Source organism: Harpia harpyja, chromosome 10, assembly GCF_026419915.1.
Source record: "Harpia harpyja isolate bHarHar1 chromosome 10, bHarHar1 primary haplotype, whole genome shotgun sequence".
NCBI classification, from domain to species: domain Eukaryota; kingdom Metazoa; phylum Chordata; class Aves; order Accipitriformes; family Accipitridae; genus Harpia; species Harpia harpyja.
This window is the reverse complement of record NC_068949.1, coordinates 28485957-28499036: the sequence shown is the minus strand read 5'-3', so window position 1 is coordinate 28499036 and position 13080 is coordinate 28485957. Positions and strand designations below refer to the sequence as shown.

The 13080-nt window shown below is 43.0% G+C and overlaps 1 protein-coding gene across 4 annotated transcripts in view; it reads left to right on the top strand.

Moving 5' to 3' along the window:
- The first annotated feature begins 6978 nt into the window (after positions 1–6978).
- EXOC6 (exocyst complex component 6) overlaps positions 6979–13080 on the top strand; it is a 99694-nt gene continuing 93592 nt past the window's right edge. Inside the window, exon 1 of one of the 4 annotated variants that reach the window (XM_052798290.1) lies at positions 6979–7422. In XM_052798290.1, coding sequence (XP_052654250.1) covers positions 7301–7422 — 122 coding nt within the window. In that variant the 5' untranslated portion in view covers positions 6979–7300. Of the gene's footprint in view, positions 7423–9546; positions 9703–13080 lie in introns of those variants that run through there. The other 3 variants (XM_052798291.1, XM_052798292.1, XM_052798294.1) reach the window with 3 other exon arrangements.

Genomic DNA, 13080 nt, shown 5'->3' with positions numbered 1-13080 from the left:
ATTTTCACAAGAAATACTTGCCAGTTTTCCAATTTTTTAATTGATCAGACCCTTTCCTTACTTTGCCAGACTGCATGTGTATTTATAGCCATGTAACACTAAACCAGATCTGCCTTTGTTTTTGTGATTTATGTTTTTTTTCTTAAACAGGAAAGCATTCATTATCAAATGTTGTGAGAACAATACAGTAACTGGAGGTTATTTTATATGAAAATATTGTTGATTGTTCCTCCCCTAGAAATCTCTCTTGGCAGCTCACTTCCTGCCAAATGAATCAGCAAAAGCTGCTCATGAAAGCTGTTAATATATAATACAATCACCCAGCACCGCACTTGCTCCTTATCTATGAAGTCCTTTTGTGATCAATGATTCACATCACCTTTTGATTATAGTCTCTGAGCACAAACAGTTTCTTAATATAAATTAATGGCCTTGGAATTTCTAAATAAACATTCCCTTTTGTTTAGCATCATTTCCTATTTTCTTACCAAAACACAGTCTTATTGTAATTGTTCAGTTTTCACTGGAAAAAGTGTTTGTGGACTGGAACGTTCTCAAAAAACATGCGGTTCCTTTCAGAGCTATTAGTGTTGATTTACAAGGTCTAACCTGCTACGTTAATTGAATATAGCTAGGAAATACTACCAAAAAGTAGCTAGTACGGTGTGATACTGTAAGTAACAATTCCTGCATTCATTTACTGGAAAAAAGGTTTTCTCTTGAAGTATGGTACTATTTGGGTACTTTGGCAATGGTTGGGGTTTTTTTGATCTTTCAGAGTAATAAAACCCAGGTTATCTAAGCAGGAGATATTATCAAGATACTTCCTCTAAATTTTCTTATTGTTGTTAACACTGTTAAATAGTTAGGCATGGGCTTTTCAACGAAATTAATTCTGAAGATTTCCTCTGGCCAGGTCTGACTAGTAGGATAATTAAAATACCAACCGTCACGCAGTGGTAAGCTAATGTTAATTAACCCCTCTTGCAAACTTCAGTGAAGCATGAGTGGAGAATGTAGCAGAAGCATAAGCCTGATCTGCAGAGATCTGGTGCAAAATGCTACCTGATAATATTCCTTTTTTAAAGACAGAGTTATTTCACTTAAGTCAATTAGGTGGAGTCTAACTAAACTGAAATAATAAACTGAGAGACTGAAAATGCCCATGGAGACATTTAGTTTAATTAATTGTTAGCTAAAGTGATCCAAGCTTATATTCAGACAAGGGATTTCTTTTTTCTCCAAAGCACTTAAAGAATATAGGCCATGATAAAAATGATCAAACTTCTGAGTGGATTGTTCGTGGTGGTTTCAATTAAAGCGTTTTGGTTTGCAGTGAGGATAGGCTCAGAGCGGGCACGGTGTCAGTCACTGTGGTCCAGCTGACAGAGCATCTTGCCAAGCTGGGGTCACTTGGCCATTGCCAGTCAGATATCCATCATACACTTGTCCTAACCTCAAAAGTAATTTTAATTTCTGACTCGCTCATACCCCAAACTAGAACAGGGGCTGATTTTCTCAGGAAAATTCTCCTGGGTTACACAAGGAATTTAAATGCTGTGGCTAGCTAAGCTAGATGCTCTTAATGTGGGGAGAAAAAAAGCCCTTCAGTTCCAGAAAAGCAATGTCCTCCAGGGCAGCATCTGTAATACAGCTCCTCACTGCCTACAAGGAAGCAAAGCCCTCAGGTTCCTGGGGCACATCCTTGACTCAGGGTTTTAATTGATGCCTGCTCCTTAAAAGCGCTAGTAAGCAGAGAGAAAATGTTTTTATGCATCAGTGTTTTGTTCTGGAGAATGATAAAGAAGCTACTTTATATTGTCCTGCATTATTAAGTGCTGTCTCCTTCAAATTTGAAATTCAAATGCTGTGTTAAAATATAGCAGATGTATTTATTTAGTCTGAACTGTTAATTACTTTTTGTATGTGCCCAGAGCTGGGGCTGAGCATTATTTCATGGTCTGTATGTTGCAATGAAAATGAAATTGTAGTTGTTCCTCAATGAAACAAATATAAACGTGTATGATGAGAGTGATTCTCCTCTCATTCCTGCTGCTGTCAGACAGAAGTGCCTCTATTCAGCCAGTAGTCTTGATGGTTTTATTGACTTTTACAAAGATAACATCAGCACCAGCTGAGGATCTCTCCTGATATTTTTAGGCACTTGTAAGATGTCAATGAAATGTCAAAAGTAGTTAGTGATGTGCTGCCCTCCTAATGGGAGAGATGTGTGTTGTTTTGAGCAATTTACTATAAAAATAACAGGTGTAAATGTGCAATAGAATGTTATTTCCTCAGTATTTTGGTAAAGATTATGCGCACTGTCCAATTCTTAAATCCAGTGTAATTAAAACAAAAAGCAATGTATTTACGATTCAGGAAGCATTCACTTAAATGCTCTGAAAAAACAAAGTTATTTCCCTGCTGGTATGTAATATACTGGCAGTATGAAGTGATCAGGGAAGTCAGCAACCTTAAAAGAATATATTTTATCAGATGCTTGCTAAAGAGGTGTTTTAGTAGTAATGCACTGTAGAGGGACAGTAGCAATTCAGTTCTAGAACAGTCAGATTTTTAGTCATGGTAGTGCTTTGAGTGCTAAAACAATTCCTAACACATTTCCTTTGGCTTATGGTGTGTATGTGTGTATGTAATACCTGACAATAAATGCTATTTTTAAATACAAGTAACAATTTTATATGCAATAACCTAAACCACAGTTTGTCCTGCAAACCCTTATCATAATGAAGTGCATTTGGGACAATTAAAAAACATATTCATTTGCATCAAATGGCTGTGAATCATACACAGAGGCCTTCTACCTAATCTGGGAAAGGTTATTTTATAGTTTCTAAAAGTTAATATCAAATTTATTAATGCGTCCAAGAAATATTTAATCTGAAAAAGCAGTAGATTATAAAGATCAAAAGTATAAGAAGTAACCACTATACTTTTTATTAAAATTATTTTTAAACTCCTGTTTCATAAAAAATTGCATGTTTTTTCTCAAAAAATGAAAAGTTCCAAGAATAATTTTTTTGTGTATAATGAATGAAGCGGCCTAGAAAGGTACCGGAAGTCCCTTTCTATAGAGAAAAGATTGCCGTCTTCAGCGTGTTGCTGCCAACCCAAGCTGATACTCTCTAAGTAGTCCATTCAGCCCAGCCTATGTTGTACCTAGGTTATTACTGCATAGGTTACACTGAATTATTTGTTGCTGCATAGCTACTCTTGCTATATTTGCTTGGGCAAAGGTGCCTGATTCCTGGTGGCATAGCCTTGAGCACTATATTAGTCTGAGCTTCCTACTCCAAACTTTCAACGGTATATTTGAGAAAAATCATTTCGTCCTGATCCAGTGGGCCAGGCTGAGCTAGATGCGGCTGTACTGTTGATGGTGAGGTACAGGCAAGTGTATGTTGGTGGTTAGAGGTATTTGGGGGGGGTAGAGAAGAAGCAAGAAACAAGTTAGAGTTCCCTTCTTCCTCCTGGTAAATCTCTGATGGCAGTATTTGTCAAGAAGTTCAGGTGGTTATTCAGGTTACAGATTAAATAAAATTTCTTAAAGCACATCCGCACCAAGGCAAAAGACGGTAGTGGTAGTTCCAGCAGCTCCTTATCTGCCTGTCCCGCCCAAGAACCATTTGACAGGGTTGTTGCCACCATGCTTCATCCGAGAGGCAGGCAGAAATGGGTCTGGCCACCAAAAAAGAAGCAGGCACAAGGGGAACAGGAGCAGCCGGAGCAGGTTCTAGGGAGAATGAGCTGGTTTACAAGGGTCCAGTTTGGGGATGAGCCCAGGAAAGGAGGCAGCACCAGAGCAGGAGATGCCAGAGAAATGACTAATACCATTGTTGTCCTTGTGGAGGGATGTAAAGAGGAGATATCTGGGCAATGACCAATGAAGTAATTTGTTATGGATGGCATTGCCTGTGAAAATTATCTATAGTAATTCCATTTGAGGGTGGACATTTTCCCCCTTCCCTCTTTTCCATGAATCGTCAAAATGGATTCCAATCCAACTGGGAAAGAAAATTAAACAAACCTCTGGTGACTTGATGCTGCTAATCTGCACTGGTAATTTAAAAGAAAAAGTAATCTACACTGGAATTACATACCCAGTAGGGGTGACTCTATACTACAGCACATGCTACTCTCTTTGTAATTGTCATGTGGCTAAAAAGTATTTTTAAAGCATTAACACAGGCAGGCTAGATTTAAACCAGCAGTTCTTGGCCCTCTGGTATCCCTTTGGGGTTGGGGAAGAGTAGGAATTAGCGGAGGAAAGGGAGAAAGCATGGGCGGAAGTGGTTTTGCTCGAAATAAGCCTCTGCATCTTGCTTCACGATCTTTGATATTTGCCTCAATTTCCCCTCTTATTCTATACAGACTTGTGAACCATTTTTACACCTTCAGCAAGAAATAGGTGCTTTGGCATATTTTTTCGAAGAAAAATCTCAGGATGATTGAAAAGATGGCAGCAGCTGTCTTTACAGCTCACAGGCCCTGAGGTTTCTGCCTGTCCAGGCAATGAAATAGCTCCTTCACAGAAATAGCGAGAATTTAACAAGCACAGAAAATATCTTCCCTTCTTCTGTCAGGGACTTCTAGTAGATGAATACTTTCTCAGACTTCTTGGCCTGATTAAATTTCAACTAGTACAAGTATGATGCCTCAGAAATGATAATTCCCACTCTCCTTTTCAGCATGGGGAGTACCATAAATTAAAAAAAAAAAAAAATTAAATACTTAGCACTGTCTTTGCTGTTAGTCTATTTAGCTACAGCCTCTGAGCATGTTATGTATAGTTGTGAAGTAAAGATACATTCATCAACTTCTGGCAGAATAGTGTGTCAGCTCGTGTCATGTCACAGTACTGAGTTTGTCCTTTTGTCTTTTTGAAAAAAGCTTTATTTCCTTGGACAAGGCAGTTCCCTAAAGCCTTTTGAGAGTGGCCCTGAACTCGGCTGGGAAAAGGAAGAGACCACATATGACTGGAAGACATAGACTTTGGGCAAGTCTAATCAGCACTGGGATTGTGGAAGAGGTGGGGAGTAGCAGAAGACAGAAACGGAGGGGGGGAGCGCAGGTTGGACAGGCAGCACGGCGAAGAAGCAGGATCACCTGCAGAAGAAAGGGCTTTTGGCAGTTATTAACGGACTCCTGCCCATGGATCTGGGTCAGCTGCAGATCCACCACTATACGTTAGATCCTTCTCCACATGTCATGGTCTTACACAGGGTCAGTGTGGGTGTAAACCACTGTGGAGAGCCAAGCAGCCCGGCCTGGTGTAATTTGGTCTAACTTTGTACAGAGAACCGAGGTACCTCAACATCCACTTCCACAACTGAACAGACCATAACACCTGTCTATTTCTTGGTCATTCACTTTTGTATTTGTTTGCTTCTTTTTACATTGTTTTGCTTTGTTATTAAACATATTTATTTCCAGGCAGCTGTGATACCTACAACAACATTTGCACAACAGATGAGAGTACTGCTTATTTTTGGTTGATTTATTGCTAAAGCAAGCATCTGTGTGAGTTTTTGGGAAAGAAGGAAGAAGAAATTGTACCCAAAGCCTCTGCAAGTATTTCACTCACTTAAAATCACATAAAAACATTCACAAAAGCACTCTGTAAAAAGCATCATGCTCCCATTGCTGCATCCTATTTTTCTTGAAAGCCACAGTGTGTGATGGCTGGGTGTAGATGTCCAAGGCATCGCCGAATTACCACCTGTGCTCTGCCACGGTGGCAGCAGATGTACTTTCTTCTATCACGTGAATAAGCTTAAGCTTCAGCTTATTCAGTGTAATCATTTTTGCAGTTTACTTTCACAGTGTCACCTCATAATTGATAAATTAATACTGAAACTGGTATCTGTTAAGATTAGAACGAGTAGTTACAATATCCTTTCATCTGCATTTGTGTGACATCCAGTGGCTGGATGGGTCAATCACAGGCTCCCATTTCTTGTGAGTGTAAAAATGGCTCACAACTCTGTTTAGAACATGAAAGCAGGAAATGTATTGGATATTAATGCTAACAGAGCAATTGCTTAATTTTATTTTAAAAATAAACAGGTGATTAAAGCAGCTTATTCAAGGGAACACGTTACAGATTTGTACATGTGTAACTCACCGTAGCCCTTGGAGCTCTTTCGCACTCCTACTGGTGTGAAGTCATCTCCTCAGTGTTCCCGCTGGGCATGGAGAAGTGAATAAACAATATATCACCCTGGTCAGAAATAAGTAATTTCTGTTTTCCTGCATTTAACTGTTGACTGCACCATGAGTGTCAAGACTCTCATCAATTTGGTCAGGAGCAGTACTGAGATAGGAGCCAAATTTTGATTAAAACCTTTGACATATTGAAAATTACCAAATATAGTAAGATTGACTATGCCACATAATATTGAATTAGGCTTCTAAAAGTTGCTTAAACTGAAAAATCTAGAACTTCAGTCTCATGTCTGAAATAACTGCCTGAAATTAAAGTAATTGGTGGCAGTTGCGCAAACTATTTTCTTTGCCATCATCATAATGACAATGACTTGACAGCAGCACCGCTCTCAACATTTGTAGGAGTTTATCCATTTTCTTTTTCTTCCACACAGGTAATGAATTAGTAACAGTTTTGTTTATTGCACACTCATATAAAAACCACAGTTATCCCAGAGCATTTTTTGCACTCTATTATTATAAGTAGCATCTACTAATGCTGAAAAGGAAAAAGACGAGAAAATAAAAGTTTCTCTGCTTTTCCAGTCTGCTTTACAAGGTCCATAAACCTGCTTCATAAACCCAGCTAATTTCGGCGGGGGGGGGGGCTTTTTATACAGCAAAAGGAAAAATACAATATTTTTTATAAATTATTCTTTTTAATCTCATAAAACTTAACAGAGAAATTGAGCATTGATATCTAGTGTCTGAAATGACTTTAAAATTGTGTTTTCAAACGGACTACATTTCAGGCTTAATATTTATTACTGGTGAACTATTACAATGATGTAAAAATATGATTTTTGCCAGTAAATTTCCTGTTAAGATAAATAAATTGGATGCACACAGAAAAAAGACTTTGCAGGCCTGGGTACTGCATACGAAGCAAATGTTACCAGCAGAGACAGGAAAACAGCAGCTGTGCACCATTCTTGGACACAAAGTCCTCAGGAGTCACGAGGTTAGCGCAGGATCTGTTTTTTCATGTCTGGTTTTGCTGACTACAGAGTCACTTAGTCAACGATAATAATCAGAATAAAAGTCCTCTCCTAAAGTTAGACTAGTTTTATGCTCATCTATGGCAAGGAAAAGCAAGTCAAATCTGTCAGAATTATATCTAGAAGAAAACAAAGATCAGATATATGAAAATGCCCTTGCTGAGATCCAGTCCTTTCAGCTGCCTCTTGGAACCACCCTAAGGTATGCATCTTTTAGATAATATTATATTGTTCGTGATGGATTTGTTCCATTCTATAGCTGGTCTTTCAGTCAGCCCAATATATTAGAAATTTTGTTTTCCTGACCCTGAAATCTACAGGAAAATTGAATTTAATTTCAAAGTGATTGGCCCTAAATGAAAAACTGCAAACCAAGGTCACCTACCCAGCTCTTTCTTTTCACCAGGACAAAGCTATCTGTCACTGAAGGCTAGCTGCAGATTCTCTGTGAAGAAAGAAATTACTCTTAAGCATGAAAACAAGGGGTCATTTGCTCTTTTGTGTAGCGGTGGTTTTAGTTTGATGTTAACAGCTACATTTTTAAACGACTAATCATTTCTTATTCTTACATTTTTAATAAATGCAAGTTTTTAAAAATCATTAAAGACAACTAATTAATGTTTTACTGTTGATATTCCTAAATATCTGAAGATTTTAATATTTTTTTCATTTGCAGCTTATGGAAAGTGTTTAATGGTAAGAGTGCAACTGAAAAAAATTTCCTCTGCATATTCATCCCTATAAAAAAGTAATACATAAAAGATTATGATGTTATGTGTCTAAGTATATTGTCGGTATCTGTAGAGGAGTTTTAAAAATAGCCTGCCTGGCACTGCAGGTGTCAGGTTGCAGTGACTATCAGACTGAAGAAAGAAATTTTAATTTACCCTGAAAAATGTAGGTGTTGATCTATTACTTCAGTAATTTGGTGACAGAAAAAAAAAGCAATATGTGGGAAGATTGTTACTGCATTTGAGTCATTTCTTGAAGGACTACTGCAGCAGTAGCCTGTAGGATTTTTCCTGCTTTCTTTCTGCAGCATGCACTTTGTAGGCACTTGTCTACATATGGAATAGTCCTTGTTGATTTAGTAGGTGTCATCAATTTAATTCATCTGAATCAACACCGATTCAATATGATAAAACCACAAGCATAGACAAGATGTACACAGTCTTTGGTGCCATTTATTAACTAGCGTCCAGGTGTAGTTGCAGCAGGGCAGGACAGATGTTGAGTTTGATTACAATAACTGGAAGGGTGCCAAACATAATTGTAGCTGGCTGGTGTCTAGACTTTTGATGCATTCACAGTTGTAAACTGCTGTCAGTTCCTGACTGGAACAGCAGCCACACATCACCCTGAAATTTTACACTTCAGGCCTATTTCTTTATGTTGGCTTCGCACTTGTGCGCAGGTAACTTTGCCCAGAAAGCAGGTGTATCCTGTCTCCTGAGCATGCAAAACCCAAGGACTAGCTCATCTTTGGCCACAAACCACAAAGCATATAATTTAAATAGAAAATGGGCTATTCCTCCTTCACTGAAAAACGAAGCTTTTCTGTACACATGCTCGAGGGCACTAGGAAACGATACCCCAGTTTCTAATGAACCACAGCAAGCCAACGCACAAAAAGGCGCACTTTTTGGTTGTTCTATTTTCACCCCGACCCCCAAATTTCTATCACCTAAGGAGAGAAAGGAAACAAGTCGGTGACCTAACTTGAGTGCAGAAACCCCTGCAGAGCCTCCGCGCCGGGGGTCTGTGCCGCGGGCAACCCCCTCCGCCACCGCCTCCCTGCTGGGACTAGGACGGCCCGCTTGTACGTGAGCGGGAGCAGTTAAAAGCAAAGCAAAACAAATAAACAAATTAAAAAACCCCAAAACCAAACACACCAAGAAACAAACCAGAACTAGCTCAGAGGAAAAGGCCGGTTTTGACCCTATAAGCCTTCAAGCCGTCTCTGCAGCGCGGTACAACGGGGCGCGGGAAGGGCAGCTGGTCCGTCCGTAGCGTAGCCGGGAAAGGGGTCGCACTTTGGGTGTCCCTCTTCTGTCACGGGGCAGAGCGGGTGGTGCTAGGCAGCGGGAGCTGCCTGCGGTCTCTACCACACACTAGCGCCCGGAGATGCCCAGGGGACGGAGGGGCTCTGCCGGGCTCCCGGGGCGGCCCCGGCGGGACGGGACAAACCGGGCGGGCGCGGACCGGTGCGACCTGCTCCTCCTCGCCCGCCCCCTCCCCGCCCTCCTCCCTCCCGCCCAGGCCGCCTGCCCCCCTCCGCGCCGGGCAGCCCTCCCCGGCGGTTCCCGCTGCCCCCCGCCCGGCTCCGCAGCCGCCTCCGCCCTCCGTCCCTCCCCGGCGCCTCCCGCAGCGGCGCGGCCGCCGGGTCCCTCCCATCCAAGATGGCGGAGAGTCTCCCAGAGCATGATCGGATCCTGCAGGAGATCGAGAGCACCGACACGGCCTGCGTGGGACCCACCCTGAGGTGAGGGGCGGCGGGGGCCGGGGCGCCGACGGCGGGCGAGGGTCCCGCGCCAAGCCCTGTCAGCCCGCCCGCCTGCCTGGAGAGCCGCGGCCCGGGCCTGCCCGGCCCAGCCCGGCCCGGCCGCGCTTTCTGACAGCTCCTCCCCAGAGACACCGCGGGGCCGCCCGCAGCGCCTCTGGCGGGAGCGGCCGCTCTGGGCCCGGCGGGGAAGCGCAGCCCCCAGGGGCGACCCGCGGAGACCCGACCGCCGCCGCCCGCCCGGGGGTGGCGGAGGGAGAAGGGGCCGGCGCGGTGCGGTGCGGGCAGGGAGCGGGGCCGGCGCGGCCGCGGGCGGCTCTCACCCCCGGGCCGGCGGCGCTGCCAGGGAAGGGGGGGCCGAGCGGAGGCTGCGGCCATGCCCCGGCCCCCGGCCTGGCCTCCCTCTGTCATTGTCTGCCGGGGAAGCGGGCCGCTGCCCGGCTTCCGGCGGCGGTGGGCGCGGCGGCGCCTCGGGACGGGGCGCCGGGGCTGGGCCCGCCGGGGGCGGCCGGGCTGGGGGCGCCCGCCGTGACCCGGTCGCCCGGGCAGGGAGGGCTCCTGTCCCGCGCTTGGGCATGGGGCGTCTCCCTGGGGTGTGCCGGTACCCCCGGGCCTGTGCTGAGAAGGGGACCGAAACCGTGTTGTGGGTGGGTGTTCGCATCAGTAACTGCGGGGCTCCTCTATGTGCAGCCTTTCCTAACGCAGTCCAAAATCCCCTGCCCCGGTCAGGTTCCTTCTGGAAATATGACAGTGTTCAGAGCATTTCTGAAATGCCATGGCTTCAGTGTTGTTTTTTTTTTCTTTTCCCTCCGATTCCACATACTGCCGAACGGCATAGCCTGCATGCTGAAGAAGAGGTTTTGCTTAATCTTTCCTGTCAGAGAGGAACGTGTCAGTGCCCTTCAGTTTGAGCTGGGGAGAGAAGGGCAGGGCCTGGAGGGAGTCAGTTGGGGTATGGAGGAGACGCAGGGGGAAAGGGGATCTTCATCCTGGAGCTGTGCTGATGCTTCCCTGATTAGAGATGCCTGAAAGAAGTGAAAAAGCATGGACACTAGTCAAACCGGGGAGAGAGAGAGAACTGTGAATTTGCATGTTATCTCTTTGGGAAGATAGAGCCTGTGAGCAGGGAACTGGAAAAGGCGGGTTGTGTGGCAGCATTCTGCAGGGTGGTGAACACGATGCTGCTGGCTTTCCCTGGAGCGGATGGTGCCTGCTGGAGAGCACGGGCAGGGCCGGGAAGGGGCAAATGTGGGGTGTGCAGATGGGGAACCTGGTGCTGAGAACCGACGGGAGAAAAATATACGTTGCACATGAAAGGTGTCATTTCGCATTTCACAGCAAATGATTTTGTGGTTGGCTTCGTATGTCTGCAGTGCGTCCTCCACCACAGAGGGCTGTGTGGGAGGTGGCAGCCTGGGCATTTGTGCGAGGCTGGGGCTAATCAGTCCTCAAAGAGCCCAAATAAAGAGCGTGGTGGAGTGGCCCAGACATCACCCAGGGTCTGCTTGTGGAGTCAGCCTGGTCTTGGAGGCCAGCTCGGAGCAAACTGTGCTCTGAGCTCCCCTTACTGTTCCTTAAACACAGCCAGTATTGGGAATACAGTGTGGAGGTGTTGAAGCTGAGCATCACAAGGAGCTTCACCTGTGAGAGTTTGTGAGCTCAGGTTGAGAGAAAGTAGCCGAGATGCTTTCAGACTTGAGTTGTCCCTGGAGGCAGTTTAGCCATGTTTCAGCTAACAAGTCCACACAGGTTGGAGCTTATGTCTGCAAAAAACACACCAAAACAAAAAACTTAGCAACAAAATATTAAATATAATTGCAGTTTCACTATCATCTCCCGTAGGGAGCTTATATCAGAGGAACCTATGTAAAGGACATACAGAGAATTAGGCTGCACAGTGGAAGAAAGCATGTTTGGGAACCACAAGTGTGGATGGTGGCGGGATGTAAAAGGGGGAAGGTACAATATGAATCTCTTACCCATATTAAACATTTAAAATGTTTAAACAAGTTTTTATAAATATGGACATTTAGTTTCATAATTTCTTTGCATGTTTCTGTCCTTTCTTTTTCTATTTGTATCTCATCTATCTTATCTTGTTGTCTTGCTGATTTTTCAGAAGGGGAGCTTTGCATTGCTGACTTTCAGAATTTTTAGAAAAATGCATGTTGGTCTGATTTAACCTCTAGTGTTCATTTACGAATCAAAAAAATGAGGCTAAAGAATTGTTACACCTGGCTGAGTATTTTGAAGGAAGTTCAGCCAACATCACAGAAATATGCTGCTACTTTAGAAGAACAGCAATGTTTAAAATCAGAACTGTAGCTATCTGTTCAGCTATGCCTGTTAAAATTTGTGAATTGCTGTGTGAAACTGAAAAGTCTAAAATCCCACATCTAATTTCAAGATCTATTTCAATGAACAAAAGTGTGAACATAAAATGGAGCATTATTTTCTGCACAAGATCTAGGTTTTACTTGCTAAATAATATAAATCAAAGAATTGAGTAATTCTATGTGCAGTTGCATAAGGCTATAACATAGAGTGATCCATCGATTTCAAGTAATGGAAGCTATTGATGCCAGTTGTCTCATGTAATGACTGAAATTACATTAATTTCATTACATGAAATGGAATATTTTTGTAATCTATGGTCTTTAATGCTACGAGAATATTTACAGCATCGTGACATGAAATAAAGTACCAACATACCTACTTAAATAGCAGGACAAAAGAACGGACTTGAGGTGAGCGGTTTGGATAAGTAGCATGAGGTAATACTAAATGCTGAAGATCACAGGATATGCAAGATCTGACTTATCCTTAATTGTTCATATCAAGAGCTTAATATCTTCCTAATGCATCCATGCTTCACAAAAGAAGTGTAATTTTTTTGTGGGCCATATGTAGATTCCATGGAAACATGTTTCTGCTCTTGTTTTTCTTCAGTGTTTTCTTTGCTAGTTTGGTATAGCTGTCTCTGCTAGGGTGCTGTTTCCTACCCTGCTAGAAGAGTGGCAGCAATTGTGCTTATGATATAAAAAAATAATAAAATATATTGATATATAATGTTTTTGTGTGTAATTTACAGATAAGGAACAACATACAGACTGATCCTGCAGGTGATTTTCTAGTGCTGAGATCTACCCATGTATAGGAATGTGAAACGCAGGTCCTTTATAGGAGGAATCAATGTACAGTTAGTACAACTGGGATTATTTACTATTTAGGAGAGTAAGTTAGCTCCTAAAGATTGCTCTGCATCTCAAGAAATATAAAATGAAGACATTGTATTTGACTAAATTATTTGTATTGTATTTGACTAAATTAATTTTCTTTTTAAATTTTAAGTGAATGAAT